Source organism: Zalophus californianus, chromosome 3 (assembly GCF_009762305.2).
Source record: "Zalophus californianus isolate mZalCal1 chromosome 3, mZalCal1.pri.v2, whole genome shotgun sequence".
NCBI classification, from domain to species: domain Eukaryota; kingdom Metazoa; phylum Chordata; class Mammalia; order Carnivora; family Otariidae; genus Zalophus; species Zalophus californianus.
In genome coordinates this window covers 35,242,582-35,270,000 of record NC_045597.1, presented here as the reverse complement: position 1 = coordinate 35,270,000, position 27,419 = coordinate 35,242,582, and the positions used below count along the sequence as shown (strand labels likewise).

Genomic DNA, 27,419 nt, shown 5'->3' with positions numbered 1-27,419 from the left:
GACCTATTCAATGGTGGCCCATCTATATATATATAAACCATTATCCCTTATGCCTTGCATGCCACGCATATTTGTTTTTCCTCAGCACATTTATCAAATAAATTCAGGGTCAATAAATTGATTTGAATAAGTTAAAACTTTTAATGTCATAAAAATTTATTTGGGCAATTACCTTCACAATCATTGGTATAGAAAATAAACTGACTAACATTGTTACTTTACTACTTTTTCCCTTCCAAAACTGTGCATATTACAGTGTTGTCATATGAAGTCAAAACATTCTCTAAAACACTGTGGTTTCAGTATTCCTATTTAGGATCAACCATAAGTCACGATAACTGTGATATTATGAATTGTAAACAGATAATATTCTAATTCAGTGATTCACAACATGTATGTTCTCGCATCTATCAAATCAAGCCACATACCCATTCTCTAATTTGATACTACTAATAATTTCAGGGAATATTTATGTAGGTCAAGCACTCCAGACATGTCTTATCTCATTTAACCCTGAAAAGAAATTTATTTTACCTACTAATGGCAGACTCTGGGCTAGGTATACAAAGATGATGGGAAGACAGAGCTTTTGCCCAGAAGAGTTTGGGGCTGAGCACTAATGCGTAGGAGGCATATATATCCCAGGTAAAAAAAGAAACTGGATCATCTGGAAAAGGACAGAAGATGTTTGAGAAACCTGAAGGTTCAGTGTGACAAGATGGTCAGCAAGGTGCATGGGGAAAAAATAAACATTAAAACCCATTTTATACCAATTGCCCACCATACAGGTATGTCATGGGATTCTCATGGTAAGAATTTTCTTAAGTTGTCTTTGAAGTGTTACTGTAAACTCTGCTTCTCGAATTATAATTCATAAAATAATAAACCAGTGCTTCATAAAGTTTCACCTGAGCTGTGACTTTGCATGTGAAATCTGCCATCTGCTTAAGAAAGAGCTCTGGAATTCAGAGAAATTTGTTGTCTAGTGTTATGAATCACAGAATTAAAAGTATCTGCATTAAATTTAATACCTTTATTTCACAGACTTGGAAAATGAAGAGTAAAGTCGCATTAGTAAGTATTTAAGGAGAATATTTTATAAAAGACTTTGAGATATGCCAAGAGAAATTATATCTTCAGAATAAAAGTGAAGGAAAAGTTCCATTGTTAGAGAATTTTAAAATGAAAATACTCATGGCCCTATATGTATGTTAACATAATCAAAATACAGGAATCTCTAAAGAAAAGGGGCTTTTACTCTATACACATCTATATAGTCCCATGAAAAACTAACAGGTTAAGATTTGTGATATATGTGTATATAACAAAATAAAATTTACTATTAATTAATTTGTGTAATGTTGATCTAGAATTTAAAAGAAGGCCATTCTTGAAGACTCAATCCTAATTCAAGTAAAATTAGAATTTTTAAACATCGAGAAATGTGCACAAGGAAATATACTTCAAAAAATTATTTCCACAAACTTGAGAAAAGTGATGACATAGTCATTCAAAAAGATGTTTTGGAGGAAAACACAACGTTGGAGGCTAAGAATAAAACATTAATGAGAGGAAATCCCAATATGGCCGGGCTATGAACTACTTTATTGTCTTTAGTGCCCTGTCCTCAAATTCAGAGTACCAAAAAGAAAGCTTTTATACAAGTATGTTAACCATTGGAAATCTTGGGCACTGCCAAAGAGAATATGCCACAAAAGAAATGTTTTATGGCCTGAATCAAATCCCCTGTATTTCTTGCTGCTTCTTAAATTATTTCTGCTTCTAAAATGGCGGGAGTCACCAATGAAAGAAAGTTTTCATATTTTTTATGAAAACAAAGGGAAAAGACTCAACTATAAGGAAAATTAGGATACATATTAGGAAAAAATAATACAGCAAAAAGAGTGAGAGAAAAAGAGAAAGGGACAGAGAAAGGAAACGTTTTTGCATTTCATATGGTTTATTTCACATATCTGGCATTCAGTAAATATTTACCCATTGCTTATGTCATTTCAGTATACCTAAGTCCAAGACTGAAATTCATTAGTGTAAATTAGGTATTTCATGGTTAGTTCAGCTAGGCACACATAAGTTTTCTATAATTGGAAAAAGCTGATACTGTAAGCTTATCTGTATTGTATATTTAATTTTTGGTAAATTAAAAATTAGATAAATTCTGTAATAACAAAAAATGGGCCTATGGAACAACACAAAGGTGTAAAACATGCTAAAAAAATATGTTGAAAAAAGCAGCAACTTAAGAAACACCAAGAAACAAATTATACATGAGAAATATTGTAAATTAGCATCAGTGGACAAATATGCAGGGAATAAACAGAAAGGTGCCGCATAAAGGAACAGTGAGTCTATTTATATAACTCAAATGTCAATTATTACTGCCTATTTCACCAAATTTAGACTGAGGGAAAAGATCAGAAATGGTTTTAAAGTCCAGAAAGCTCTAAAGAACTTGAAATCTGTTTATAAAAGTTTAAAGACATAAAATTGGTTTTGAAGCTTTGAGCTGTACCAGTTTTCCTCAGCACATATCTTTGACAAAGCCCTTATTTTGTCAAAGTTTTTTGTTTTTGTTTTTAAGTTTTTTTTTTTTTTTAAGATTTCTATTTATTATTTGAAACAGAGAGACACAGCCATAGAGGGAACACAAGCAGGGGGAGGGAGAGAGGAAGAAGCAGACTCCCTGCTGAGAAGGGCTTGATCCCAGGACCCTGGGATCATGACCTGAGCCTAAGGCAGATGCTTAATGACCGAGCCACCCAGGCGCCCTTAGTCAAAGTTTTTAATATTAAAAGCACTTCTCCTTAAATTTGGGATGACTTATATGATATTATGTCTATTCCTTCTTAATATACTAACTCAGTTTTCACATTTACATTTTGAATATGCCTTAAACTCTTCCGAGGTTCAAAAATGTATCAGCATTTTTATTTTTAAAAACAAGGAGTGAATTTCCTCAGCAGTTAGTACTTCTGAATTAGAATGCCTTCAGCTAAAGGTGGCTTAAGTATTCTAATGGGGTGGAGTTAATTGCTTTTTAATATTAAGAAGATTTAAAAGTTACTGATGATTAAGATTTTAGACCACAGTGATTCTTAGCATACAAATTAATTTTAGTGTCTTTTTAAAATCCATGTTTTCTAAAGAATTATTATCATTAGAATGATTTAAAGTGGTAAGCAGCAAATTACATATAAGAAGTTTGAACCTAAAATGACGCAAACGTATAACTAATTTCTCTACAAATGTCTCTAAATTAAGTCACTTGTTTTAATACAGACAAGTGTAGTAAGAAAGTTGCAGGGCCAGTATGAGGCACATGATAAATGCAGTCATGAAAGAAAACAATTTTTAATTTAGTAGACTCTATCAATCTAGAAAGCCATGAATATTTACTGTTAATTCACTATGCTGAAAAACAGATAAAAGAGAGAGAATTTGTACAAAAGAAAGAGCAACATATTATAAAACACTTACTGTAATTAGTATCAATATCACAATTTCTAGGATTACATAACTATATTGGAAATCATGCATTCAATGGTAGTTTTATATTCCTAGGAAGACTATTAAAATAAAAATTTATTTTCCCTTATAAAATATACATTAAAATATTGGAAAACCATTGGCATAGAGTCAAGGACTTTTTTTTTTAAAGATTTTATTTATTTATTTATTTGACAGAGAGAGACACAGCGAGAGAGGGAACACAGGCAGGGGGCGTGGGAGAGAGAGAGGCAGGCTTCCCACGGAGCAGGGAGCCTGATGTGGGGCTCGATCCCATGACCCTGGGATCATGAACTGAGCCGAAGGCAGACTCTTAATGACTGAGCCACCCAGGCGCCCCTATAGTCAAGGTCTTTATTCTGACAAAAAATCATTTTAAAAACTTCGATATGATGAGAAGTACCATTAGTGATATAGAACGTTTTTGTGTATACTCATTGTCAGAACATCTTACTATTTCATGTAAATGTACCTTCTAAAAGTTATATAATTCCACCTTTTGCCTACCTATTAGACCTTAAAGAATGTAATCTTTTAGTTGTTTTTTCTCTGTCTCTTAGAATCTCCTAATGATTCAGCCCAGATCAGTATGTATTCATAGATTGCTTAGTCTGTTTAAAGCAAATGAAATACACAGATGACTCCAAGGAGTTCACAGTCTAGTATTGGGAGTAGACCAATGGAGATATAACTTCCAAACAACAAGGCAAATACTGTAGTGAAGATTTTTGGAGCAGGTATATGGGTAAAACAGAAGTAGGTCCCCTCAAACAACCTAGTATGGTAATTCAGGAAAGCCTCCATGGTGGCAAAATTGTAATAATAATTTAAAAAATAGATAAATGGATAGACAGAACCCATGAAAAAAGTAATAGCAAAATAGTAGGTAAACTCAAATTGAAGCATCAGGTTGTACAAACTATCTATCCCAAATTCCAGTGGAACTCATTCCAATTATGTTATTGATCATGCCTTTGGTGGTGTTCTCGCCACGATCTTTGAGCTTTTACATTTTACTCCCAGCTCTTCTCCACTAGGTGCTACAAGAGAATTAAACCCTAATATCCTGACATTCATTGTATGTCATAAATTAACTTTGCCCTTATGCATTCCAAGTGAAACCATCTATTTAGTATCCATGGGAAAATTGAGAAATGAGTCACTCCCATTATTTTCTTCCAGGGCTTTATTCTTAGCAGAACCTTGATGGAGAATGGCTGCTTAACCTATACAATGAATTTTTCTTTTTTTCTTTTTTTTTAAGATTTTATTTATTTTTTGACAGAGAGAGACACAGCAAGAGAGGGAACACAAGCAGGGGGAGTGGGAGAGGAAGAAACAGGCTTCCCACCAAGCAGGGAGCCTGATGTGGGGCTTGATCCCAGAACCCTGGGATCATGACCTGAGCCCAAGGCAGATGCTTAATGACTGAGCCACCCAGGTGCCCCAACAAATAGGTTTTGATCAAATATAAAAGGTGTATGTCAAAATATGTGTAAAGGACAATATATATAATATTTTTAGTCATTGTTGAAGAACAGCTTGTGAAAAAACTAGAATTAAGTATTTAGATACCATCTGGCTCACTGACGCATTGCATATAGTTTAGTAATAGCATTTGATATCAAATTTCAAAATAAAAAATTAGAAAGTTGCCTTAATGCTGCTCTCAATTATGCCTAGATTTTGACATATTAGCACCTAGAAAAGATTATCATTTTCTCACTGACATTCCATAATGCAGATAATCTAATTTGTAGAAATATTCTTTCTCCCCAAGGGCTCTGCATGTCTGTTTTTATGTTGAATGGGAAAAGGTTTTATATAAGTATCCTGACTTTTGGGGGAAAAAAAATTTGCCCCACCTTAACTTTGCCTTCCTCCAATCATTTCTTTCTGCTTCATTAATTATTAAATATCCAATTTTATTTATTTTCCTTTTTGACAGCTAGTTGTGCTTTTTGTGTAATTATGTTTTCCAAAGAATTAATCCTTTTCATAACACTGATTATTTGGTATTCATGTTAAAAAAGATAGTCAAAGTACCCAGTCTATATTAATAAAATTTAAAAATATTAAATTAAGACAAAAAAGATTTGGAAGGGTTCCTATATTCACAATCCAAACATTACTATTTGAAAAAATAAATTTGCATCTACTAGCACAAATTTTTAACATGCATACCAAAATAATACTTAAATTTCTTCATGAAAGTACTTTATGAAATAGGGCATGGAAATATCAATCAATATATGCCTGTGAAAATGGGTTAGGCTGATACAAATGAAATACAAATAGGAAACTTTTAGCTTCCCACCAGCTGGGCTTTGTTATTTGTTACATGTAATTTTGAAACAACAACTAGTACATTGTTTGGTTAGATTCACTTCTATTTCCTGATTGGTCTGATGACCATGTAGATTTTAATCCCAAAATATTAATAATAATCCTTCATATGTTGTTGTAGCTCTATCAGGTACATAAAAATGACATTTGGCCCTAAAGGCATTGAGAAAGACAAATAGTAGGTCTTTAGCAACTCAGTGATAACAATTAAATAATTGTCCACTTTTTTAATATATTGGAAAGTAAATTATCACCTACCTGTTGTATAAGGAAAAGCAGCAGATCTTCATTCACACTTCTTTTTTGCTGAAAAGGCTTAAGTTTGACCTAATATTGTAGGTTTTTAAAATGTTTATATGCCATCTTTTGTGAGGTAGAAGTATACCTCATTCTGTGATTAAAATCTAGTTAACATGTTGAACAGGAAAAACAAGGCCATGTAATCATATATTACCTTTTTCAATATGCATCCTTTTTGATTCATGTCCCATATCATGACCAGCCAAATCTCCCTCTTTGGGCCCAGGGAGTACATTTGGTGATAAACCCATCAGCATCTGGTTCATGGATAACCCATTCTGATGGACAGCTGTCAAGCCCAAAACAAAAGAACAAAGACAAAAACACCATAACACACAATGTTCAAACAAATTAATTAAACTCACTTGGACTCAAAAATAAATAAAATATAATGGTCTAATGGTCTAACAGTATTGTAATCTATCTCTAAGAAAACTGAGAATTGATAACTATGATAATTCTTAAAGATAAGCAGAAAAATACTGGAATTGAAAACATTTTATCTTGTTTTTATTTCACAACGAATATATATATTTTTTATATATCTGGAATACTTTTGAATGGCCATACCACTACAACCACTAAAAGTTGTTAACTTTCAACAAGTTAAGGGGCTAATGTAACTGTTTTAATATTCATATTCTATTCTAGTCAATAAAACACAAGGTTTACACAGATACCAAAGTACTTCTTTAAAAAATTGAATTTGAACTCAGACTTGAAAATACAAGTGCCCAATTAATATCTATTGAAGGGTTGAATGAATAAAAACACTAATTGCTTTCTTGAACTATTAACAGTAACGTGTCACTATTGAAAAAGTAGATGACAAAACACCCTTATGATTTTCAAAATTCAGTCAATACATTTCTTAATAAATTGCCCAGGAAAATCTTGGTTTTGTGCAAAAAACTGGATGAGTACTCATTCCATAAAAACTTATCTTCTCTGGAAAAAAGAGATTTTTTTGAAAATATCATAAGAATATATTAGGAATTATCATTTGGAAATCACCACAGCAATAATTGTGTGAGGGAAGTATCTTCAAAAGATAATTCTAAAAGGAGTGGAATGGAAGTTTGATGGAAAATATAATATAAAAATATAATATTGATGAAAAAAATTAATTTTATATTTTATAAATATAAAATATATTTATATAATATTTATATTTAGACCTATTATTATTACTTAATATTTACAAAGGCTTAAAAAAAAGTAACTTTACAGTGGAGTAACTTTTAAGTGGTATTCACCACCTTAACCAAGAGATAGTTATGACAAGTATTGAGGAATATCATGTCTCTTAGAAGGATGCACTGAGAAGGACACACTATCATGCCTCTGTGATTCCTGCCAAAAATTCATAATTCAAGTCTAATCATGAGAAAGCCAAAGCATCCAATCTAAAGGAAATTCTACAAAAATAAATGGCCTATATTCTTTGAAAAACAATGTCAAGACACTGAAAGACAAAAAAGACCGAGGAACTATTCCAGATTAAAAGAGACTAAAGGAATATGACAAGTAATTGCAATATGCGTTCCTGGATTGGCTTTTGGACCAGTAAAGAAAAATCTTTTGCTATTAAAAATATTAGTAAGATAAAAATTTAAAAAAATATGTTAGTAGGAAAGTTGGAAAAGATTTATAGTTTAGAAGGGTACTGTAATAATCTTAATTTCCTGATTTTGATCATTGTTCTGTGGTTACATAAGAGAAATTCCTTGTTTCGAGAAGATAAACAATGATGTATTTGAGGTAAAGGAGCATGATGTCCATGTCCACGATAGGGACATTAAGGTGCCATTATGCCTTTATCAAGATCTCTCTTTCAGAGACATAGATGATTGGGTGAATTGAGTATCAGTGTGAAAAAATTCTTTGTATTATTTTTGAAATGTCTGTGTCAGTCTAGCTTTTAAAAAGACACATTAAAAATATGCATATACATGAACATGTATTTACATAAGTGTGTGTGTGTGTGTGTGTGTGTGTGTATGCATGCATTTGTGTGCATGTGTATGTATTTCTACTGGGACAATTATGGTAGTCCAAGCATGTAAAAATTTCTCCTTTGTTCTATCAAGAATAAAAAAGAATACAATGATTAATTTAAAACATGAATATATGACAAAATTCTTTCAAATTGTTCCCTATCTGCCCATAATTTCCATTTAAGTGTCATGAAAAAATATTTTTCTTTCTCTAGAAGGACAGTGTCTTTTCAATGATGACATCTTATAAAAGCATTAAAAATGAAACCAATATGCATCATGAAATTTCTGATTCTAGTGTCAGCATGGCATATAAGCATACAGAAAATATTTTATATGAAAGATGGCTTGAAGGAGTGGGAGCCATGATTTACAAGCCCCAGAAAATGTCATTGGTTTGGGAATGGTTATATTCACTTTTATTAATGCACAGTTATAAATCTCTTACAAAATTAGGGATATATGTTTTAGACAGGCCAAATCAAGTATTTATATTTAGAATTACGTTGAACTATATAACTGTCAATAATTAACTATTTTTAAAATAATCGTATTATATACAATTTAACCTAGTATTTGTTATCTACCTCAATAACATTCACACTAAGGATTTCTGCTTTACACAAATGAAAATTTTTGACTTATAAAGACACTTTATAGCAAATGTTTTTTCTGTTATAAAAATATTCTCAAAAACCAAATAACTTCAGCCAGTTATGTGTAATTAGATAAAGTTTGTACCACAAACATGATTTCTTAAACTAAATCCTGGAAAGGATACAATGATATTGATTTTGTCAACCAACACAATCACTGTTAATATGTTCACTGTATTGTAAAAACAATACTAGATTCTCGACACAAAATACACATATAAAATAACCAGTTAATTGAATGGCATTTTTAACTTTACTCTTCATTTTCTTGGTTAAATATCTGAAAATGTAATCATGAAATAAAACAGAGCCCCTACTTTTTAGAATTTAATATCTGACAATAATATGCATTATTGACTTACTAATTCAAATCCTAAAATTCAAGCAATTTAAAATTCTTTAATCTAACATTGATCAGAATGACTAAGACTTTTTTTAAAGTTAATTATTTTTTTATTATGTTATGTTAAACACCACACATTACATCATTAGTTTTTATGATGTAGTGTTCCATGATTCATTGTTTGTGTAAGTCAATTATTTTGAATTCCATTTTTTTAATTCCTCTTTGTGGCTATGATTGTCAATGCGGGTGAATTTTGAAAATTGATAAATTTCAAAACCTGGCAAGGGGGTGGGGCTGCGGAATAAATTTGAGTAACCCCTAAACCATGTACTTAGCCACTAGGTAACTGTGAGTTGTAGGTGTTTACTTCAGAAACTAATCTAGAAGGTTACTTTCGCTGTTTCATAGCTCAGATCTTTATGTGTGGCATCAAAGAGAGGGAGTTTATATCCGAACCTGTTAATGGAGTGCCATACCTCGTGATATTGCAAACTGGGAAACATAATTTTGAGAGATGGCTATTGCTACGGAGCTTCAGAACATGATACATCTGAGCTCTATTTGGAATGAGGGAATTTTGAGAAGAAAAGCCAGCTAATAGTTTAAATGGTGACAAGTAAAAGTATGAGACCTACGGATTCTGTCAGAAGAGCTCTCGGTCCGTGCTGGGGAGCTGGACACACTGCTGCTCCGGTGGGATGAGGCGTGGCTGCCTGGCCTCCGGCCCTCCTCCAGAGAGGGCGCAGGCGAAGGGCTGTCTGGGACGCGCTCCTGCGGCACCGCGGGAAGGAATTGGGGGAGAAAAGAGGTAAATATGTGGGAACTTTAATTAAGGAACGTTGATTTTTGTTCATGCAGTACTATAGAGATGCAAAGGAAAGAAATTCATCTTTCATTGGCAGTGTAACCTTTTATCTTGAGCGAAGCCAAAGTAGGGAAAGACTAGTTAGGAAACGGGTTCTATAGGCAAGCGGTAATGGCAAACGTGGATCCCCTCTCTGGATAAAAAGGGAGGCCAACAAAGACAACCCTTTTAGAACCCATTAGAACAGCAACAAAATAACAGAACAAAGCAGGTTTCAATTCTAGACAATTATCAATTTTAAAAGATCTCTATCTAGGTTCTATTGCTTCAGCAAGTGTCTAAGGATCATTTAGCACACAAATTATCAATGTGACAGGCCATAATAACAGTAACACTAGAGTCGTTATTAGCAGCTTTTTCCTCATGGCACTGCTCTGGACGCACCTGGATGGTCACATTTTTAAGCGTCGTAGAAATCGATTATTATTTAGCATTGGAATAATTTTGTTTGATTCTAGTAATTTTCAGACTACCTGCTTCTCCCAGCTCCAATTCAACCACATATATGTATTAGGGGAAATTCATGAAATATATATTAGTTGTATCCCAGGGAAACTTGGTATCATGTTTCCTGATACTATTGTGTTAACACTTAGGTCCCACACCACGTCTCCCCTGCTAAGCCTGAACCTTCCCCATTAGACTAATGTGCAAATATATCGTATAACTGTCTCCAATGAGCTATTATAAATGGAGTTACAGATTAAGAAATAAGATACTCCATTTACTAACATTTTTTTCTTTGAGCAACAAGATATTTATGACTTCAGATAGCAAGGCACATAGGCCTGGAAGAACTGTCTTTTCAATAATAAATATTTGAAAGGTTAGAAGGTAAACTACATGATATAGAATAAATAAAAAAAATAATGCCTTATTCAGGTGCAAAAGTACAAATATTAAAAGAGCAGCAGACTTTCAGAAATTTAAAAGAAAAAAGTTTTAAAATGTAATTGACTTGTAGGAGGTCAATGGACCATTGAGAATGAGGGTAGGTAATGCTATCTTTGGTCTCAGAGGTTCTATTAGTCCGGTGGTGGTTCCCAATCCTGCTCTGCATTAGAATCACCTGGGAGGTTTGTAACATGCCTGTGCCTGGGCTTTCCTCCCAGAGATTCTGGCTTACTGAGTATGAGGGTCGAATCGTGTCTCCAAAAAAAAAGATGACATCCTGATCCCCACTACCTGTGAATGTGAACTTCGTTTGGAAAAAGGGTCTTGGCAGCTGAAATTAATTAAAATGAGGTCATGCTGGAGTAGAGTGGGCTTTTAATCCAACATGACTGGTGCCCTTACAGGAGATATTGTGAAGATATGAGAGAAAATGTCATGTACGGAGGTAGAGATTGGAGTTACGCAGCTGCCAGACAATGCCAAAGATTGCCAGGCACCACCAGAAACAATGGAGAGGCAAGGAAGGATTCTACCTAGGAGCTCAGATGGAGCATGACACTGCTGCCATCTTGATTTCAGACTTCTAGTCTCTACAAATGTGAGAGGCTATGTTTGGGTAGTTTTAAGCCACCCAGTGCATGGTCTTTTGTTACATCAGCCCCATGCACTGAATCAGAAGTGGAGCCCAGACATCTCTTTATTTTTAAGACTCCAGGTGATTTTAATGTGCATCCAAAATTGAGCACCACTTGTCTCATACCTGTTTAATTTTTCAATCCTGGACATTGTTGATAAACATCTTCCACAGATATGTGGAGGCTTAATTTTTGAAAAGCATGACAAATAAAATGAAAATAACCAGAAAAATGACCAAACCCTCTTCCAAAATCCATGCATGAACCAGTTTCGCATTATATATTCCATGGAATAAAAACAGGTCCATAAGAAACTTCATGACAAAAGATTTGCAAGAACCAAAACAAAGGAAAAAGAAAAAAAAAACTAAATTCTTTCAAAAGTTACAATGTATATTAGAATCTTGTTGTAAAGATAACTTTTTGTATTTTAGGAGATTTTGGACTGGTCTAAAATGTGTGGATTGGTTTCTGTAAAGGACAATTAAAACCTCCCAAAGGAGAGATGTATTATCAATATTATACCATATAACACTTGCCCTTTACCTTAATTGATCAGAGGTTAAGAATAAAGTGCTATATTTTCTGCAAACAGCAAAACTGACTGGTATGTAGGTAAATGTACGCATCACACAATATGTTTTCTTACCCAAGTCACGTGGGGTTACATTTGAAAGACCGAAAATAAGCAAATGAGGAAGAGAAATGGGGCAGAAAAGAGGGAAAGAAGGAGACACCTCCCCCCCAAGTGCTAAAATTTACAGTTAGCTTGTTCAGAGAAGTTTATGACACATCATACATTTGTTATACTGAGGGATACTAAAGAAAGATGGTTTCCAACGGCACAATTTGGAGATTAAAAACTTTGAAATTAATGTCTCAACACACACAAAAAAAACATATTACCATTTTTTTCCCCAAACTAAATAAATCAAAGGAGGTACACTTTTTAAAAAGGATTTTATTTATTTATTTGAGAAAAAGAGAAAGAGAGAGAGAGAGAGAATGAGGAGGGGGTGGGACAGAGGGAGAAGCAGCCTCCCCACTGAGCCGGGAGCCCATCATGGGGTCCCAGGACCTTGAGATCATGACCTGAGCTGAAGGCAGTCGCTTGACCAACTGAGCCACCCAGGTGCCCCAAAGAAGGTATACTTCTAAATGATATGAGTTCTTTAGTCCACACGGCAAACAAATGACCTAAGTTTCTTTTTTATTAAATTTTTTATTGTTATGTTAATCACCATATATTACATCATTTGTTTTGGTGTAGTGTTCCATGATTCATTGTTTGTTCATAACACCCAGTGCTCCATGCAGAATGTGCCCTCTTTAATACCCATCACCAGGCTACCCCATTCCCCCTACCCTCCTCCCCTCTAGAAACCTGTTTGTTTTTCAGAGTCCATCATCTCTCCTGGTTCGTCTTCCCCTCTGACTTACTCCCCTTCATTCTTCCTTTCCTGCTATCTTCTTCTTTTTCTTTTTTTTTTCTCAAAATATGTTGCGTTATTTGTTTCAGAAGTACAGATCTGTGATTCAACAGTCTTATACAATTCACAGCGCTCACCGTAGCACATATCTTCCCCAATGTCTATCACTCAGCCACCCCATCCCTCCCACCCCGACCACTCCAGCAACCCTCAGTTTGTTCCTGAGATTAAGAATTCCTCATATCAGTGAATGACCTAAGTTTCTAAGAAACACATACATGATTTAAAAGAATAGAGACTTCACATCTGGATGCTGAAAGATACTTCCAATCTTTTAATTATAATTTTAAAAACAGCTGATATTATAAATCCTTTTTCTTAACATTCACACCTACCCTAAACTATGAAGCAAACTATGCATTTATTATGTATTCAGTTTGATGAGTTCTATCAAGATCTAGAACATTCCCATAATCCCAGAAAGACTTCCCTTGTCCCTTTCCAGTCAATTCCTCCTGATTCCTATAAGCAACCACTTTCTGAATTCTATCACCATAAAATAGACTTGCTGGTTCTAGAATTTCATAAAAATGAAACCATATAGTACATACTTTGTAGCTGGCTTCTTCTTCACAACAAAACTTTTTTTGAGATTCATCCATGTTATTACATGTGTCATTAGTTCATTCTTTTCTACTGTTGAATATATTCAATTGCACAAATATATCCCACAATTTGTTAATCCTCTCACCCCTCCCCCCCAAATGGCAATTAGGTCATGTACTTAACTGCTTGAAACAACACTGTGCTTAATGTGTCTTTCAAGGAGCTACTCAGATGGGTCTTGGAAGAAGTGTTTTTAATCCTTTGCATATAATACTGTATAGAATTCTTTTATAGTCTGTGTAAATGTATTAATAAGTTATGCTAATGTTAACTGCATAAATAACCAGAGATATACTACAAGGAGTCTAACCTTGATTTCTAAAAATTCTAATAAAGCGGCACACGAGTTTGTCTAAACTTGAAAGGTAATTCCTAATATGTCTGGTTCTCAGCACTTGGATTGCACAAAAGTACATGGGATGTTTTTGAAAAAGAACATTTTATATTTTTAATACAAAAATACAATTTTCTAACTTAACCATTCTATTTTCTTGAAAAAGTCACTGATGTCAATGTTTATTCATCATTACATTTTAATAGCTGTCATAATAGTTATGTAGGTGATCATATATGCGGTGGCACATGTTTGGATGCACAGAGATAAAGTGCAATCTTGAAATAAATTAATCCCTCTGAAGTCATTTCGCAAGTCTTGAGTTTCCTGTCATAATAGATTTCTTACTGGGGCTAATGGAAAGCATGAGAAACTGATTTTTTCCTGAGATATTTAACTCATAAAATATTTAAATATTTAATGCCTAAAATTCTAGCAACAATGATTATGCCATTAAAAACAATTAGTTGTTTTATTTTCCACATAAGTATAAAAATTATTTCATTAGTCAATATATTTAACTGTCAAAGCTTTCCATGATGATTCTTTTCATTCATGCATTATTCACTTATTCTTTTATACATTCAAAATACTCTAAAACATCATATAATAAACCAGGTAAAAAATAAACTGGATTTAAATCTAATGTAAAATACATCTTAAAAACATAATTTAAGGCTTAGAAAATGTTGGTGAAATTGTATTTAATTTAGCTTTAGCTTATTTTTACTTTGATTATAATTGTCTAAGAACAAAGGATACAAAGACAATACTTAATACTTTCGTTTAAAGAAAATATTTTAATTTATGCAAATTTTTATTATTTAAAAGCTAAGTATTCAATTGAAACTTTCTATAAATTGAGACAACATATTCAGTCATTTCACTTAATGTATAATTTCAATCTTTGGAACATGATGTATTGTTCTTTGAAGAATTTCATTAAAGTAAAATCCACTGAGCAAGTAAGATTTGAATACATTGTTGCACAATAAATTAATTTATTTCAACAGCTTAATTCTTTTATCATATTTATATGCTTGCCTTTCCAGAGTATGCTATAAGATGGAGAATAATGGAGACAGTAAAGAATTGCTTAGGAGAGAATCTCATAATTATTACTGAAACAAAATAGATAATGAGTTTTATTCAGACATAATAAGAAACAAGCAGTTCAATGTCTATAGGGAAACTATGTAAACTGGATTTATCATTTCATTTGTGTAATACCCTTTAACCTCCAAGATGGGCCTGAAGTAGGACAAAGAGGAAGAATATTTAATTTAATACTTCAACACACTGCTTTATAATCCTGCATCATAACTCCACCAATCAATAAAACACAATCCTCTGCAATGTTCCATCTTTATAAAACGAGCCACAATAATAAATGAAAATTTAAGAGGAATACCCTCTCACAAAAAAAGGTCATACTAATAAACTAATGGTAGCAGAATAACAATAAAGAAAAGGCTGCATTTATTGCCTCTGGGCAGAACAAGAAGTATTAGTCTCTAAGATAATTCAGAATCAAAGGTGGAATTCAAAATAGTGTATTCCAAAATTGTAAAATAAAAAGTATCAAATGTTCAGTATTACACATGTGCAGTTGAACATTTAAAAATTACATTGCCTCAGCTGCCTCCTCTCCATCACAAAATGCATTATATTTTATCAACTTAAAATATTTTCTTAGTGTAAGTCTAAATAATCACAACTCAATCACAACTGATTTCTCTAAAGAATTATTTCATTTAGCTTTACTTTATGTTGCTCCCTTTTTAATTCTCTGGACTTTCATACGTTTATCAGTCTGAGATTCCCTCACTGAATATGTTATAGGAGTGGGGAGAAGATATTTCTAACATTAAATGTTATCTTGATATAATGTTTAACTTACAAAATTGAAGTTGACTAGCACTTTATATAACGCAAACTCCTGAGCTTTAAGACAACTCAGACTTGAATTCATTTATTCAGAGAATATTTACTGAACATCTAATATGTGCCAGTGGTCCCAGGTTCTGGTTGATGGAAATCCTTTCCCTCATGGAGTATCTATCATAAACTAGGAAATGGCAGCAGAGTCCAGAATCATATATGTACACTGTTTAAGAGTGACATCTAAATTCCCTTGTTCTGAAAAAAACTATCAGAGAAAACAAATAGTAGAAGCAGGATTCTGGATTCAGGAAAATGTTAAAAAGTAATTCTGGACATCAAAAACTAATGAAGTAATGTATGGTGACTAACATAATAAAATAAAAATTTTTTAAAAAAATAAAAAAATAAAATGGGAAAAAAAGTAATTCTGGAAGACAGAGTAAATGATGCTACTAATATACTTGCATCAAAACTCCATGACTCAAAGTGAGGCTTCAAGGGGTATTTACATACCTCTTTTTATTTGTTTTGGTGATGATACACAAGAAATACTTAATGTTGCTAAATATGAAACTGGTAGGACCCATGAGTATAATCATGAACAACTTAGTTTCATTCTTCTACTGTCTCTTCAAACTTATTCAGTGGTGGTAGGAGACTATTTTTTTCCCCCGTATCTGTATGAAAATTCAGGTAGTCTCATAATTTCAGATTACTATTTGTTAATATAAAGTCTTCCAGTTACTTTAAACAACATACGGCCTTGGCTCAGGGATATAATTCATCCCTATGTAAAAATAAATACTAGCATCTTAATTAAAAGCTAGGACTTCCTCCATTCCCACACTCAAGTAAGGAGGAGCAGAGGGTGCAGAGAAGGAGAAAAAGGTAAATTCTGTCTTGGCCAACACTGCCCTTCATTAATTGGCATCATCCTCTCTGTGCATGGCAAATGTTGAAAGTCAAATTTTTAACTAGTTAAGGCACTGAAGATGTTCTTAGAGGCTATAACCACATGAAACTAGTCAGATGCAGTTCCTTAAGGGTGTAATTCATCTCTATCTTCCTCTATATCCTGAATGTCCTACACAGTTAAATCTGGATGCTTGATTCAAGTTGAGCTTGGGGTGAGACTACTTCAGAGATGGTGTTGCATGCCCCCATGCATACAAAGTCTGCTTGGTTGCATTTTATGATGCTGGCTCCCACTGATTATCATGGCCTAGAGACCACTTCATTAAGACTGGCAATTTGGTGACATTCTAAATATATCATTCCTTATTCGTTTTTTGGCTAGAAGATTTATTTATATGGACAGAAAGTTCCCCTAATGAATTAATGATTATTTTGAGGAACAGTCTATATGGGAAGCCCAGGAAAATGCTTGATTCCACCCTTTTATTTATCCTTTGTTTAAACCTTTGTCCTTTAAAAGAATCAATTCCCTAGATTTCAAAGGTGAATTATGAGTTTGTTTTTTAGTATTATTACAAATTTCTGGGTTTAAATATATGTGATTTGTTTAAGTACATTGATGTAGGGTATACTTAGTGGTGGTTATGTTTTAATACTTTCTTTTTCTTGTGGGTATCCTCTTCACATTTAATAACAACACCCAAATGAACATTAAGAGAATATACTTAACTGTTTTTTCTAAATCCAAATAAAAATTATATAAAGTCAATTTTCTGTGAAATATGTCTAAAAGTAATGCATACATCTAGAGTTATTTATGATTGCCTCAAAATAAACTACTCTGTACCTAAAAACAAACATAAAGGACATGACATTGCTCTAGGATTTTCATGTACTCTGAGAATCAGGTCACTCTGATTCTAGTTTTTATAATATTCAAACATTTTAAACTTTATGCACATAAAGTCCTATTTACTAAATAGTACTTTAAGGACCTACTTTGAAGGAAAGTATTAGGGAATGGAAATTTATACATTGTATTTAAATTTTTTTCAATGTTTAATTCTTTAAATGAGAATGTCCTAAAGTGTCTCTGCTTCTCTCTCTCTCTTTCTCTCTCTCTCTCTCTCTCTCTCTCTCACACACACACACACACACACACACACACACACACACACAAACACACAAGAGGTTGGTGGAGAAGCCTAACAAATTTAAGTCATATTACTTGTTCTCAGAAAACCCTGTAATGTGGCATGAGAGAAAGATGTTTATTCAAGAATGTAGAATAACTTGAATATTGCCAAATTTCTCAAAAACAATTCTATACTATCCCTGAAAAAAATGAAATCTGAAAAAAATGCATTTAAAAATCTGCTTTGTATACCACTGCACTACAAACCCTCCAAAAGCAAATTGCAGTGCTTTTCTTAGGTGAAGAGGGCTGAACAAGAAAAAAAAGAGTTCTTACTTTACGATTTTGACTCTATTTCAAAAGCTTGACACAAATTCCTTATAAGATTCTATAACTTATTTTTTAAATGTTTTTAATTTTTTTTTAAATTTTATTTATTTATTTCAGAGAGAGAGAGAATGAGAGATAGAAAGCACGAGAGGGAAGAGGGTCAGAGGGAGAAGCAGACTCCCTGCCAAGCAGGGAGCCCGATGTGGGACTCGATCCCAGAACTCCAGGATCATGACCTGAGCCTAAGGCAGTCGCTTAACCAACTGAGCCACCCAGGCGCCCTATAACTTATTTTTAAACAGATGTTTGTGAATATTTGGAGAGAAAATAATGGGAGAAGATAATGTCAGTGTACAAAAACGTCTAATGATATTATTTATAAACACTAATTTAATCAGTGTGACAACCTGATGAGGTAGGGATATCATTAACCCCATTGTGACAGAGATATTAAGTAACTTGTCTGAGGTCACATGACTAAGAGGTGGTAGAACTGGAATATAAACCCAAGAATCTTTCCTCCATAATCTATGTTTTAAACCACTAAAATATACTGCCTTTCTTTTTTTAATTTTATTTTTTTCAACAAGAACCATTTTTTCTAAGTCCTTATGATATCGTTGTGAATTTATTAAATAAAATGTGAAGAAAATATTGATTCATTCAGGGAGATTTGGGACTGCTTGATGAATGATACCTAAAGAGAATCAATTAGTAGAACATTTCAGCCTATTAGGAATTCTCTAATGACAAGAAGAATTGATCTCTTGATTTATACTGTTTATTTTCCTCAGTGATTTAAGGTAGTACAAGTAATACATCCTTTTACAATTTGGAAATGATACAATGATTGTATAAATAGCTAATATGATAGTTTAGAATGTCAAGACTCAAAAATATCTGAAGAATAGGCTTCCAGTTATGGAATGAATAACTCACAGAAACAAAAGGCACAGCATTGGGAATATGGTCAATGATATTGTAACAGTGTTGTATGGTGACAGATGGTAGCTACACTTGTGGTGATTATAACAATGTATAGAGAAGTTGAACCACCATGTTGTACTGAAAGTAATATAACATTTTGCGTCAACTATACTCAAAAAAAAAAAAAAAAGTTAAGTATCTAAAGAGCCTAAATCGGTGGACTGGGAAACACACTTAATATGGACAAATGCAAATTCCTAGTAAAAGTATAAAAACAAAGAATTGGCTTAATAAAATTTCATGTTGAAAAGGCATGAAATTTAATGAGTCACACATTCAACTAACACAACAGTTTCATGAATTATGACTACATTTATAAACTATTGTCCAAATTGAGGCTTATGTTAGTTTCAGTGTCTCTTCACGAGGCAATTCACTTCTAGAATATTGTATGGGGAGGGTTGGGGACAAGGAGGTGCTTTAAAAAAGGTCAACCAAGAAGCTTGATGAGGAATGGTCAAAGGAAATGAGAATATTTGGTCTGGAGGAAAGAAACACTCTAGGTACTTTAGCAGAGGATTTGTATATTTAAATGGCTAGAACACAGAAGAATTATTAGACCTTTTTTCTTCCAGGAGAATGTAGTAAAGTTAAGGTAAAAGCTAATGTAGCCCCTCCTCACTCTTGAATTTGCTAAAAATAGAATAGGCTTTCCATGAAATCTTAGCTATATAAAAATGGCTAGGGAGGATGCAAGAATTATTTCTCCACCATGGGGAAAGCGGGATTATATAACATCTGACATCTCAAGTCTATGTCTCTTCATTCATAACATTCAAAAATATCTGAGTCTCACTGATACATAATAGACAAATACAGAGCCCATAATAATTTAATATATACTTACAGGCAATTGGCTATTAGGGATTTAAATTAGAATTATTGTCTAAACAGTATATGCCCATTTCCTACTCAAAGTTATCTTACTAAATTATTTCCAGTAGTCCAAACCAATCAGCAGGAGAAAAATCTAAATTTAATTTTGGCAGACTCCATCATGAAGGTTTGCATTTAAAGCAAGTAAGAATGTTACAGTGGTACTGTCTTCATCTATGTAATTTTCTTTTCCTCAGTCCTTTTAATTTATTTTATTTTTCAACACCAAATCCTGTGGCCCCACAATGTTTGAGAGTTTAGTTTTAGCTGTATCAATTATCCACAGCCTAAGATTCACATGTGTTTGAGTTAATCAGAGCTTTAATGTGGATATCAGCAGTCGTTTTCTGTAAAAGGCCAGCTAGTAAATATTTTATTCAACTCTGCTTTGTATGTGAATGCAGCCATAGACATTGTATAAAGAGAGTAGCTAAGTTGCGAACACATTTTATTTACGGACACTAAAATTTGAATTTCATTTAATTTTCATGTGTCATGAAAGATTCTCCTTCCTATGATATTTTTGCCCCACCCACTTAAAAGTGTAAAGCCATTCTTAACTCATAATCCATGCCAACACTGGGGAGGCTGGGTGAATTTTACCCAAGGAAACAGCTTTTGGACCCTGCTCCACTGCATGTACTAGTATGTACATTCTCATAAATAGGTTTATGAGAAAGTCATTGAAGCTCCTTTACCTCCTAGAAAGGGTAAGGACAGAATGCTTTAAAATATGTAACTCTGAGAGCTGTGTTTTCACTTCTCTTCTGTCTTATAAATTCTTATTGCCATTCTCATGTAGGTTGAGTTATCATTTTAATTCTTGTCATAACTCTCAAAAATGCCAATGGTACATTCCAGCACATGGAAAACCCCTCAACCTTCTATTTTCCCTTCAAAGGCTACTTCTCTTGTTTTATCATGCCTTCAGGTTGGGGCATATCTTCTTCTCTAGTATTTAACATTTCACTTTTAATCGGCCTTCACAGTTAGAATCTTTTCAGGCAAACCAAGTTGCAAGCGCTATTCCAATTGCCCACTTGGGTCCCCTACTATTTAATGCGACATAGGAGCCAAACATTTTCTTTGGGGAAAATAAAACTTCCCCCAAATTAAGTTTAACTAATACATATCATGGGAGTTTACTAAACACTGCTTGTGCTATAAAGTCTACTATATAAAAATTTAGGCAGATTGATTTATTAACTTGTCTCCCCTAATATTTGGAATTCTATAAAGAACCTATTCCTCACCCTTATTCTCTGAGGCCATTCTCTCAATTTTTCCCAGGTCTGAATATTTCTTACCAAAAATTACTAGCATTGTCTCATGCTTTTCTTGACACTGTTTCTTCTCAATGATCTTTACCTGTCAGCATCAAATTTGAAAATATACAGGTGGCCAGCCTCAGAGGAAAGGGGCAAATAACTTCCACAGTGGCCAACAGAACTTCACTTTGATGTTGGCAATTAAAACTACCAGCTTTGTTTTATTAATGATAAATAATAATTTAAAAACTATCAGCTTTTATTTTCTCTAATCATTCTTAATTAGAACCATTGTTTCTTATTTAGCTACTATGACCATTTATACCACCAGTGCATTCAAAAGTCCAGAATTTCCTTTAATCTATCCATAGCCAAGTTTCTGAAAATATTTGCCCCAAGAGACTAGGAAATGGGATATCACTACAATGTAGGAGGTGTTGGCACACATTTCAAGACAGAGAGCTCCATCCCTTTATTACCTTTTTTGCATATTTCCTTCCTTTTTCCCTATCTCCCACCTCTCCACTAACCTTAATTTAAGAAACCAAAGGAATGTTGCTGACTTTTCAATAATCTAGATTGTTTTCTACAGATGCCTTCCAGAGGAAACCCAACTCCTTCCTCCTACTTACCTAAACCCCGACAATCAAGGATTTATTAAAGGAAGTTTCACTATTTAAGTATTCTAATTAACATTTGCTACAACACAAACTATTTTAAAAATATATCTGTACTGAAAATATAAAATAAATCAAGCTTCTTAATGTAATTTGAGTCTTTTGGATCCATGTTCTACTAGCAGATGTCCAAATTATGTAGAGTTTATAACAAAGTCACCCATTATGATTTTAAACTGCTAAAATCCGCTCTTATCCGTTTCAAGAGTGAAAATTATGTCTACGGCCATACCACCCTGAACGTGCCCGATCTCGTCTGATCTCAGAAGCTAAGCAGGGTCGGGCCTGGTTAGTACTTGGATGGAAGAGTGAAAATTATATAATTAATATTATGAGGATGATTATCTATAGTAATAATTACTAAATTTAAAAAAATGAGAATAATCACATCCTATAACTACTACTTAGTACGTTTTCTTTTTCTTTTTTTTTCTTTTTAAATAGCTATAGAGTACAATTATAGGGACACTTAGGCTTTTTTCTTCAGCCAAAATCTCCCTCTGATTCACTTCAGTGAGTGAGGCAATGAGAATTTGAATTCTCAGTAATAAGTATTACCAAAAAACGATCATAAATTGAATCACGCAGTGACTCCTTGATTAACAAATTCTTTGGGAACAAAGGAACCCTCTAAAAGTCACTTAGAATAAAGCAGAATTTTTAAAAGTTATCTTCTCAGTTCTTGGCTGATGACAATGTAGCATTCATTGCCAATTTCTCAGCAAAAGATTTTTAAGAAGTTGATCTGGGTCTTCTGTGATATATATATTATATATATAATTTATATATTTATATGCCATATATTTATAGAGAATAATATATTTATAATATCCATATATCTATAATATAGAACTAATATAATTATATATATTATAATCTATCTCTCTCTCTATATATATAATTTTTCTGATACGGATACTTCAGAAAATGATATGAGGAACTAGTATATATCTTTTTTTATAGAGCCATTATTATAAGAAAAACTGCTATTAGCATATTATTCAACATTCTGTATAAGTAGTCACAAGACCTTTTTTATAATGTATAATGGATAGTCTCTATCATTATAGTATCATACAGAGCATTTTCACTGTCCTAAAAATTCCTTGTGCTCTCCCTATTCATCCCTGTCAACCCCTGGCAATCACTGATCTTTTTAGTATCTTCATAGTTGTCCCTTTTCTAGAGTGTCATATACTTGGAATCATATAGTGTGTAATCTTTTCAGCCTGACTTCTTTAATTACCAGTATACATTTAAGTTTTCTCCAGGTCTTTTCATGGCTTGATAGCTTATTTCCTTACAGTTCTGAATAATATTCCATTATATGGTGTCAGGAGTTTAGCTAAACTAGTCCATGGTATTGCTGCCTAGGCATCCATTTTATTTGGCCAACTGTCTTGGAGGGACATGCAAGCACATGGCCTAGACAGCAGTCATAGAGTCACAAACAAATCGTAAGTCCCTGATAGGACTTCCCCAACAGCATTTGTGATTAGCAGTCTCCTTTTAGATAGGAACCCTGTGGGGCTTACCATAATGCTGCTTTTCTGGTTTTAATTGATCAATCTAGCCCTAGCCAAGGAAACTCAAAATATTCCACCCATGGATCTTAATACAGGCATCTGCCCCAGATCCTACCTTGTTTGCACTCTGCCTTGACCTCATCATGTGGTGCCTCGAGGTATACCTCCAGGTACTTCCTCTAGGACTCATGAGTAATAAAGTTCTCTATTTCAGTATTTCTTCTGGTCTGTTGTTGGACCATGACTCACCATCAAGCACCCTATGTTCCACTTAACAAATGTTAATTTAACAAAGTCATGGAGGTACCACCTTTTTAAGCCTTTCACCTACTGAAAGACATCTTGATTGTTTCCAAATTTGGGCAATAATTAAAAAAATAAGCTGCTATAAATATCCATGTGCAAGTTTTTGTATAGACATAAATTTTCTACTTATTTGGGTAAATACCAAGGAGCTGGCAAAATATAAAATCGTATGGTAAGAGTATGTTTAGTTTTGTAAGAAACCACAAAACTGTCTCCCAAAATGTGTATATCATTTTTCATATTTACCAGCAATGAATAAGAATTGTTAACAGGACCTTTTATATAAGATACGCTCCAGAGGCTCCCTTAAACTTAAATGTATTATATTCAGAAAAAGGAAGTAATGATTATGTCAGATAAGGATGAGCATGAGGTATCTTTTACTTAGTTGAAAAATTAATCATGTATTCTGACAATGCATTTAAAGTAATTTGATTTAAATACACATTATAAAATAAATGAAAAGTATACACATACAAATTTAAGGGGGGAGAGAGAGAGAGAGAGAAAATTGTGTATATACACACATGCGATTTTTGTATAACAATGTTATCTTCCACATGTAGTGTATTTTGAATTTATAAAAAACAATGAATTTGATTACTTTGTTTAGTTTTTACACCTATACTGCATTACCTATTTTTTATATGTAGAATAGAATCAGAAAGATTCAGTCACATGTCCAAGGCAACATAGCTATTAAGTGGCAGAACCATAATTTAACACTTCTTGTCTTCTAAAAACAAGTCCTTTTCCACACCTAAAGGCTCAAAACACTACACGCACATACATATACATGCATGCCCTCATACACACAACCAAACATTTAAACATATGCGCTATTTGAAATATATCAATTAATCTCCTATGTTCATCTCTCTCTTAAACGATGCAACACAGAACTTAAGATTAACCTAACCTCACATTGTCTAATATTGTACCCCTGCTTCTACCTGGTTCTAAGTACTACAAGTGATTTTTCTCATTACTTACTACCACGTAGCTGTTTTGACGTTAGAATTGTGGAATAAAATCACAGACTGAGAGATGGTGGTTTAAGATGCTGTTTGGCGGAAGCCGAAACAACCATGTAAGAAAACAATTACCTTAATAACAGATGTCTCAACTCTGGATGGGGGACTCTGAACTTGTGCTGCGGCCGCCATATTTGCAATGGTGCTGAGATGGTTCATCTGGCTCATTGCCATGGTGACAGACGCTGGAGGTAGGCTGACAGGAATTAGAGGGTGGGGCATCATCATAAAAGGAAGTTCCAGTCCTATAAAAAATACACATATATCATCATTGCTCTGGTCAAGTAAAACTATGAAACATGGTACATCTCATTTATTAAAATGGCAAAGAACATAAATCATTGAAAATGTAAGCATTAAGAAATGTTCTAATAATGATTACCAAAGGAAAAATATTTGTCCCCTTTTAGGCAACGATATCCACTCACCACTCACGGGAATTAGTTTTAAGGCTAACCAGTTTGGTGCCATGTTTTATCATATCACCACGCTTCATGTGTTTAGTACAAATGGTCAATTGGCTGCTGTATTATTCTTCTGATCAGTCTAATTCTTGTTTAAAATATGAGGGTTTTTTTTTTTTTTTAGCTTATCACAATTAGTTATCTAAATGTAGTATCTCTTTATTCTGTCCTATATTTTACTATGCAATAATTAGAATTTTTTTCTGTGCAACTACTACTTTTTAGTGCTAAAAAATGCCATGATACAGTTTGGCAGACGGTGGCTCCGCTGAAGGTGATGGAGACAATGACTACGTGGAAGGCTGTGAGGTCCAGGCAGGCAGAAGAGGGTAACAGAAGTGTGAGATCCCTGGGGTGGGCAAGGGTACAGCGTTTCCTTATCCCAGAAAATATCACTGCTGCTTGTGGGGAATGAATATAAATAATTTGGATACAATATTATTCCAAATCTTCTAATGATTAATTCAAAATGAGGTTTTAAAAAGTACATCACATTTGGAGATTGGCCAAGTGACTTCTGGGGAAATAACCTCAAGTAATTTCCTCCAAACCATATTTTCTTTTTTGTTTTTCTATTTCTCACATAGGTCCTCAATTAAAAGAAAATTCTACAATATTTAGCCTATTTTTGGAGTCTAATCTAGTTTGACTAACCAAATATAAGATGAAATGGGCTCTGTTATATACCTAGAGAATTAATTACTTTGTGGAACTGAAGCCCACTGGTAGTTGGAGTCATCCTTTTATTAAGTGATATTCTAGCCACCATTCAGAGTTAAAGTTCCTCACTGAATTCCACCACAGATCCTAAACATGGAATCATTAAATGCCCAACTTGGTTAGACACAGTACAAAGTACCCAAGAGATCACTTTATAAAGGTTTATAATGTCACAGCAATAAATAAAATGTGTGTGCATCAATAAATATATCACCTTTTTCAACTACAGAGAAACAAAAATTGATGCTTATGGCAATATAGTGTCAAAGTCAAAACAGTATGTTTGAGGGCTGGCATTTTAATACTGGTGGCCATGTCTTGGATTTCAGTAGATCCTGAAACACCTTAATAGGCTATATCTTGGAAAGTGTTTATGAATAAATTTCATAAATTTAACTATATATAATTAAATATATAATTATATTTATATTATATATAAGAGATATATAATATACAATATATAAAACATATATAATTAAATAAATTTATATTATAATTTTATATTTAAAAATATAAATATATATTTATACATAATATAAAATATAATTTTTATATTAAAATTTATATTATAAATTTAATTCTTTATTAAATAATTCATCAATTTAGACATGTCCCCAAATTAAATTAACATTAACTTATTGTTTTCACTGAATCTGCTGAATAGACAAACTACCCATTTGAAAGAAAATTTCTGTAATGTCCCCATCAGTTTATGAGTTTTCATTTCTTAAAGGAACTCATATTTTCTTATAATATGCTTAGAAACAGCAAAGTTGGTAAAACTCCAATTTAAATGCTTTAGCTCTATTAAAAGCCTCTTTGTAAAATCTCTACGATATAGTTTTTAATGAAGAATACTTAGTTACTGCCATGATTTTTTTCCATTTACTTCATGAAGACAGTTAAGGTTCAATATAAATTCAAACTCATTAGCTCAATACTGTCTGGATCTTAGAGTAAATCGTTCAGAAGTGGGTAATGAAAACTCGATTCAAATTCTTCAGCAATCAAACAAAGCAATTTTATTAAACAATGAAAAGAATCAATTAAAATGGATATCTTTATTATCTTTATTATTTTACAAGAAACCATGACAGCTTTTGGCTAAAATAAAGTTTATAGCTTCACCCAGAAATGACTCATAAAAGAAATTTCTCCAGCTTGTTCCTACACTGTGATATAAAAGTTCACTTCCATATTCACAAATTTATGTACTTTACTTTTCTACTCATGCCTTTTTTGACACTTAAACCAAGGTCCTAGTCAAACATGTAAAAATTATAAGTATGAATTTTTCAAATGT

The 27,419-nt window shown here is 33.1% G+C and overlaps 1 protein-coding gene across 1 annotated transcript in view; it reads right to left on the bottom strand.

Annotated features, from left to right (window-relative positions):
* Window positions 1–27,419, bottom strand: part of DACH1 (dachshund family transcription factor 1) — a 423,371-nt gene that overhangs the window by 108,237 nt on the left and 287,715 nt on the right. The window contains exons 4-6 of the mRNA XM_027590972.2: window positions 25,005–25,177; window positions 9,806–9,941; window positions 6,326–6,460 (exon numbers count right to left, since the gene is read on the bottom strand). Of these exons, the coding sequence (XP_027446773.2) occupies window positions 6,326–6,460; window positions 9,806–9,941; window positions 25,005–25,177 (444 nt within the window). The remainder of the gene's footprint in view (window positions 1–6,325; window positions 6,461–9,805; window positions 9,942–25,004; window positions 25,178–27,419) is intronic.